Source organism: Scylla paramamosain, unplaced genomic scaffold (genome assembly GCF_035594125.1).
Source record: "Scylla paramamosain isolate STU-SP2022 unplaced genomic scaffold, ASM3559412v1 Contig2, whole genome shotgun sequence".
Taxonomy (NCBI): Eukaryota; Metazoa; Arthropoda; class Malacostraca; order Decapoda; family Portunidae; genus Scylla; species Scylla paramamosain.
The window spans coordinates 3,275,001-3,282,500 of record NW_026973667.1 but is presented as its reverse complement, the minus strand read 5'-3'; the positions used below and the strand labels follow the sequence as shown (position 1 = coordinate 3,282,500).

Here is a 7,500-nt window from a genome sequence, read left to right as displayed (position 1 = left end):
ATAATAAGTAATAAAATAATAAACTAAATGTAATAACATAAGTAATGTATTAGTAAGTCCCAGGATATGTAAATAATAATAGGCACGTGGAAGCGGTGCCCAGACCGAGACCCAGACAATGGTAGACTGGCAGGAAGCGGTTGGGAGGCAATGGCTGGTGAAATACAAGCAATGGATCACCGCCAACCCTCAGGGCGCCGCGGAGGTGGAGGCTGTCATCAAATGGGGCTCCTACATCCTGGCAGGTGTGTAATGACAGGTGTGGCGGCGGTTTGAAGTTAGTAGAGGAACATGGATACGTGGGAATATCAGGTGTGTTTATGTAGTTGGGTATTTAAAACATTGACATTTGTTGACTTTGGGTAGATTAATATATTCACTCATCACACACATCAAATCAAATCAAGCTTCAACCTATCCAGACTTTGCTCTCTCACACTCCCTTGGTAACGCGCACAGAACCTCGATATGATTCTACAGTCGTTGTTTTCATAGTTTTGTCGATTCCTCAACTAGGTAACGATTATGAAAGAAAGACTGGTGGTGAAAGAAAACGACTCAGGAATTGGGAGAGTAAGCAGCCACGCCACTACTTAATATATGAGAAAGGTGTGGGAATTCGTGACCAGCGCCCTTAAAACGTCATATTTGCCGTGGTATCTTGTGGTTTAAGTTGGCTATCGCTGTGACTGGTATCTGAGTGGGCTTCTTCGTTCTTTCTCTCTTTGTTTCTTCCAGTGTCCTTCCTACATATAAAAAAAAAAATAAATAAAAAAAATGTCTAACTCTTTCCGCTAGCCAGGCCACAGTAAAGGCCTCAAGTTCTCTCGTCCTCATCGCTGCACACACATACATTGCTCCATGGAAACATTACCGGCCTTACAAAAATAACTGGTGACTTTGTGTTCATTTCCAGGCAAAATTATGATGTTTTTTTTCCCCCAATACACAATGAAAGGATTAGCAACGAAATTAATGAACTGAAATAATCCAAAACTTTGCATAACCAGACCCAGTATTGTTAGGTGAGCCAGTACTTCTCTTAGGTGATAAATTCCATGTAACCTCTGTGTGTGTCAGGGCTGCTGGAGGGGTTGTGACCAAGGCTGGGCAGGAGACGGACCAAGGGGATTGTGTAGTGAAATGTTTGTTAGCTGGTTAAGTGCTCACCACCATCCAAATACTTTTAAATAGTTTTGATTTATAGTTTAGGAAATAATACAAAAGGATAAGAGTTTGTGCTGTTTGTGAGAAGTTAATGCAATGGTAAGCTCTGTTAAGGAGGCCTGCAGTGCCCCAAGTCAGTGTTACCAGGGGCTCCAGTTGGTGGCAAGGATCAAAACATGCAATGCCGCTGTGAAGTGATTCAAATTGGCTTTTTAAACAATCTAATCTAACCTAACCTGTTTAAACTTAATCTAATCTAACTTAACCTACCCAGACTTAATCTAATCTAACCTAACCTATCCAAACTTAATGTAACCTAACCTAACCTAAACTTAATCTAATCTAACCTATCCAAACTTAATGCAACCTAACCTAACCTAAACTTAATCTAATCTAATCTAACCTATAAAATTTAATCTAATCTTACCTAACCTATTTAAACTTAATCTAATCTAACCTAACCTGTTTAAACTTAATCTAATCTAACTTAACCTACCCATACTTAATCTGATCTAACCTAACCTATCCAAACTTAATCTAACCTGACCTCTTTAAACTTAATCTAATCTAACCTAATCTATCCAAACTTCATCTAATCTAACCTAACCTAACTTATCCAAATTTAATCAAATCTAACCTAACATATCTAAACTTAATCTAATCTAACTTTACCTATCCAAATTCAATGTACTCTAACCTAACTTACCCAAACTTAATCTACTGTAACCTAATCTGCCCAAACATGATCTACTGTACTGTAACCTACCCAGACTTAATCTCTAACCTATCCAAACTTGATCTACTCTAACTTAACCTACCCAGACTTGATCTACTGTCCTTTTAAGCTATCCAAAACTCAATCTACTGTACTCTAACCTTAACCTAACACCCCCTAGGCCGCCTCAAGAACTCCTCCCTGCTGTGTGAGGTGGTGTTCGCTGTATCCAGGCTGTTTGAGATGTTCAATGACTTCCTCATCCGTAGCGCCAATGCCTCTCTTACCCCACCCACCCCTGAGACCTGCGGAAGGCTTAAGGTGAGGCGGAGAGAGAGAGAGAGAGAGAGAGAGAGAGAGAGAGAGAGAGAGAGAGAGAGAGAGAGAGAGAGAGAGAGAGAGAGTAGGGGTGAGGGAGTTGAGGGAGAATTTTTATTTTTTGTCCAGTATATCTTGAGAGACTACTACTACTACTACTACTACTACTACTACTACTACTACTACTACTACTACCACTAAAATAACAATAATGTTCTCTCTTCTCCCACCACCACCACCACCACCACCACCTCTGGCCCCCAAGGTGATGCTGTCAGCCCTGGAGTGTGTGGAGGTGCTGGCAGAGGTGTCGGCAGGGCAGCTGTGGGGGGAGATGGGACGCTGGGCTGTGGTGGCTGCCATACAGCTGTTGAAGTGAGTGTGTGAGAGAGAGAGAGAGAGAGAGAGAGAGAGAGAGAGAGAGAGAGAGAGAGAGAGAGAGAGAGAGAGAGAGATTAAATACATGAGATACAAATATAGATAGATAAACAGATAGACAGATGGATAGATAAACACATAAATAGATTAATAGAGAGATGAACACATAGACAAATAGAAAAGATAGATAAACAAAAATAAATAAATAAACAAAGATAGATAGATAAATAGAAAATAACTAACCAAACTTTTTATCTCTCTCTCTCTCTCTCTCTCTCTCTCTCTCTCTCGTCCTCTCTCTCTCTTCTCTTCTCTCTCTCTTCTCCTCTCTCTCTCTCTCTCTCTCTCTCTCTCTCAGATGCATTGGTCGGTTTCTGCTTCTGGTGAGAGAGAGAGGTATCCTGGTGGTGCCCTCCCCTCCTATCAAGCCCTTGGACCGCAGGAGTGCCGCCCGGGCCAGGCACAGGGCCATGGCACCCACCAACCCCCTGCATTCTGGTGAGAGAGAGAGAGGGAGAGGGGGAGGGGAAATTAATTGAAAAGAAGAGGAAAATGAGAGAAAGAGAAAATTGAGTGAAAAGAAGAGGAAAATGAGAGAAAGAGAAAATTGAGTGAAAAGAGAAATGAGAAAAAAGGGAGAGAGAGAGAGAGAGAGAGAGAGAGAGAGAGAGAGAGAGAGAGAGAGAGAGAGAGGGAGGGGCAGTGACTGTGATGCTATGAATAATAATAATAATAATAATAATAATAATAATAATAATAATAATAATAATAATAATAATAACATTCTCTTTTCACACACACACATACATCTTTAACTTCATCCTCTCTCCTTCCTTCCTTACCTCCAAACACACACACACACACACACACACACACAGAGGTGATCTGCCTGCCTAGAAGTGGGCGGGTGATCCGATCGCTGGCTGCCGCCCCTCCCCCCAACCAGCGCACCTTCTCTCCCCCCCAGCCTCCCCCAATCAGCACACAGGGGGATAGGAAGCCAAGACAGCCCGTGCAACTACTGGCAGAAGTGAGTGTGTGTTGGGTTTTTGTTTGTTTGTTTGTGTGTTGGTTAAAATTTAAATTCTCCATTTTAAATCCATTCTTAGTCTTTATTTTAGGTGCCAGTTTAAAGCGACAGTTTGAGATAAATTCATATTTGTCATATTCTAGTGTAATAATAATAATAATAATAATAATAATAATAATAATCACAATAATAACCACCACCACTACCACCACCGCTCCCAGTCCCTTCACACAGTTCGTCCATTGTGTCACCTGGTGGGGCTGTACCTGTGTGGCCGGGACTCCTGGGCACCCTGGGCACTGGCACTGGCTCTTGACTACACCAGGTGAGAGAGAGAGAGAGAGAGAGAGAGAGAGAGAGGGCGACAGATATCTAAAAAAAAAAAAAAAATGTGATGAATTTGGAAAGAAAAAAAATTGTGTGTGAGGGAACAGAGAGAGAGAAAGAGAGAGAGAGAGAAATATTGGCTACATTTATATTTACCCATAAACTTTACCTCCTCCTGCTCCTCCTCCTTTTACTACTACTACTACTACTAACACCACCACCTCCACCACCACCACCACAACCAAACACTCCCCACAAACCTTCCACTTTTCTACTAACCCATCCTTCTCCCACAGCCTCTCACTGCACAGCCAGGCGCCTCTCACAGACAGGGAGAAGGAGGAGTTGGTGCGCCGTCGCCTTTCCCTCCTCTTCTACCTCATCCGCACCCCAGCATACCAGCAGATCACGAGGCGGAGGCTGGATCGCTGCCTGTCAAATCTAGCACGCCGGATTCCACTTCTCCGCTCAGTCATCCACCCTTTGATGGAGTATATTCCCCACTGGCAGCAGATTTATGCTTATACGTGGAGTTGAGTGGAGTTGGTGGGGTGTGTGGGTGTTTAAATGTGTGTGTGCTTGTGTGTGTGTGTGTGTGTGTAGAAGAAGGGAAGATTAAGTTGTGTGTTTTTGTTTGTGTGGGTGTGTTTAAGTGTGTGTGTGTGTGTAGAGGTAAGGAGAATGAAGGAAGGAATAAGATAAGAAATGAATGGAGAGAGAGAGAGAGAGAGAGAGAGCACAAAAACTAAATATAAACAGCTGTAATATATATATCTTCAATTGTTTTCCATTTTCTATAACACTCCCAAATTTTAAGAGTGCCCCCTATATATAAAACACCTCCAAGAGGAATGACATTGTTACAAGTCGTTGTAGGCCAGTGGTAACACATCACTTTGTTAAATATTTGTATGTATATATAAAAAAAAAAAAGACAAGTGTGTGGGTTTGTGTGTGTATTTCTGATAGGCTCACTCTTTTAGGTTTTGTTGTTATTGTCATTGTCTCATTGTGAAGGGCCAGTGGTGAACCAGTGTCTGTGTGTGTGTGGCCAGCTATGATGTGCCTAAGCTGCTGGGGTGCATTAAGATGGTCCACAAGACTTCTTTTCCACCAGGGGTTGACAGGGCTAAGAGTGTGTGGTGCCTTGTTTGGCTGCCCCATGTGGAATTGCCAGCCTGGTATGCAGATACAGTCAGCGAACTCCGATCTTGTATAGCAGTGACACACGCTGCTTGGGGTGTGTTACTGAAGGCCTCCCACCAAGCATGCTGGATGTGCTGGGACAAACCGACTTACTGGCATATCAAGTGCATCTCTCCTCCTCCCTCACAGCCACAGCAGCAGTGACCAGTGTTAAGCAGGTCACCAGTGTCAGTGTTCAGTGTGTCTGTGGTGAGGTGTGACTGGTGCTGTGCTTACAGTGAGACACATGTTCTGTTCATGCTGTGGTGTTGTGGTGGTGAGTGTCTGGCAGCCAAGTCAGGGTGGTGTCACTCCATCACACACCTTCAGGCTGGAATGGTGTCACTGCAGCAACATGTGTTCATTTGAAAGCACAAAACTTGCAGCTCACACAAAAATCTGTGAAGGGAGGCAGTGAAGAATTGTCTTAACACAGGCAGGGGGTGGCATGTCTTTATCTTCACCCCACGGCTTGCTGCTGCTACTTTACAAAGGCAGCTGGACTCTGACTCACAGCAAGGCAGCAGAGGGAAGCACCATGGATGTGAAAGGATAATTCTTCACTGCCTTCCTTCACAAATTTTCATGTGAGGTTCTGCAGGTTTTGCGTACTTTAATAAACATTTGTTGCTGCACTGACACCATTCCAGCCTGACATGTGAAAATGGAATGGTGATGGAGTGATGTCACCATGAGCCAGGCATGCACCACCACCACAACGTGAACAGAACACAATGCATTGCACAAAAAAAAAAAAAAAAAAAAAAAAAAAAAAAAAAAAACCGCCAGTCAGGCATCACCAGACACACTGCACACTGACTAGTAATTAACACCGGTCACTGCTGGTGTGGCTGTGAGTGGAGAGAGATACACTTGAGATACCAGTAACTCAATTTGTCCCAGCACATTTGTTATGCTTGCTGGGAGGCCTTCAGTAAAAGGTGCTCCCTGAGTAACCTGTGCAGCCACAACCACATAGATTATTATTATTATTATTGTTATTATTATTGTTTGTTATTATTGTTATTATTATTGTGTTTGTTATTATTATTATTGTGTTTGTGAGTGTCTGGGCTGTCCTGCCAGCTTGGTATACAGACAGATTACTATTATTGTTCTTTTTTCTTCTTCAAAAGGTGAATGACAGTAGCATTTCTATATATGATTCTAATGAAAAGATGTATGCAAAACTTCAACTCCTGCAATAATGTATAAAACGACGAGATGAAAAAAAAATGATAAATTGATATACATACATATATACATACACTGATACATACATTATGTACATATATGAGAAATTATTAAAATAACAATTAGAAAAAAAACATGAAAAATTACTCTCCAAAACACACGCACCCTACTCAGAAAAAAAACATGAAAAATTACTCTCCGAAACACACGCACCCTACTCCTTTCAGAATAACAAAATATAACCTTTCTTCCTTTTCCTTTCTTTCTTTTTTACTTCCCAACAAAAACAAAATATTTCAATTCCTACATTATTTTTCTCTTCTAGTTTAACATTTGTTATACTGAAGAAAGGGAGAAAATGATGTTTGTAACTAAAAGGAGAATTTGTAATTTGCCAAGACAGGTTGTTCCTTCTAAAATTATTTGTGTAAAAAGTTGTAAAAAAATGTATTGATCCTTGGAGAGAGAGAGAGAGAGAGAGAAAATTTTTTAACATTCTTTTTATTAATCTCTCTCTCTCTCTCTCTCTCTCTCTCAATCAACACACACACACTATCCATTCTCTCTCTCTCTCTCTCTCTCACTCTCAATCTACACACACACACACACACACACACACACACACACACACACACACACACACACACACACATCTATCCACTCTCTCTCTCTCTCTCTAAGCCTCATTCAAGCTTCTCTCCATCTTTCATAAAACTCTGCTGTGCCTCCTCTACCCCTCCAAATTTCATACCTCCAAGCTCTCCATCTCTTCCTTCCTGAGTTTCCTCCAATCTTCCCTCCTTTCCTCCACAGATTTTTGTCCTCTCCACCCCAATCTTCACCCCCATTTCTCTCCCATCCCCACTTGACAATTTTTCCTCCACCCTTCCCTCTCCACCTCTCAATATTTTCCTCTTTTTCTCCAATCTTTCCTCCTCTCCTCTGTATCACTTCTCCAGACTTCCTCTCCTTTCCTCCACTCTCTCCATTTTTCCTCTTTCTCTCCACAACACTTCTAAACTAATTCCCCTCCTTTTTTCCCTCTCTCCACCTCTTCCACCTCTATTTAGTGGCTCCCAGGGTGGAAAGGTCACGGTGGTGCTTGTCAACAGCTGCTTGAAGGGCGTGGAGGTACTGGGGGAGGGGCAGGTGGAGGGCGGGGCAGGGGGAGTGGATGGCGTAGGCA

At 42.3% G+C, this 7,500-nt stretch overlaps 2 protein-coding genes across 2 annotated transcripts in view; one reads left to right on the top strand and one right to left on the bottom strand.

Moving 5' to 3' along the window:
- LOC135095967 (peroxisomal membrane protein PEX16-like) overlaps positions 1-6,269 on the top strand; it is a 6,507-nt gene extending 238 nt beyond the window's left edge. The window contains exons 2-8 of the mRNA XM_063997118.1: positions 83-245; positions 2,064-2,203; positions 2,466-2,575; positions 2,937-3,076; positions 3,457-3,608; positions 3,830-3,933; positions 4,232-6,269. Of these exons, the coding sequence (XP_063853188.1) occupies positions 83-245; positions 2,064-2,203; positions 2,466-2,575; positions 2,937-3,076; positions 3,457-3,608; positions 3,830-3,933; positions 4,232-4,472 (1,050 nt within the window). The 3' untranslated portion in view covers positions 4,473-6,269. The remainder of the gene's footprint in view (positions 1-82; positions 246-2,063; positions 2,204-2,465; positions 2,576-2,936; positions 3,077-3,456; positions 3,609-3,829; positions 3,934-4,231) is intronic.
- A 3-nt stretch (positions 6,270-6,272) lies between these two features.
- LOC135095966 (pachytene checkpoint protein 2 homolog) overlaps positions 6,273-7,500 on the bottom strand; it is an 18,083-nt gene continuing 16,855 nt past the window's right edge. The window contains exon 10 of the mRNA XM_063997117.1: positions 6,273-7,500. This exon is cut by the window's right edge and continues 48 nt beyond it. Within this exon, the coding sequence (XP_063853187.1) occupies positions 7,377-7,500 (124 nt within the window). The 3' untranslated portion in view covers positions 6,273-7,376.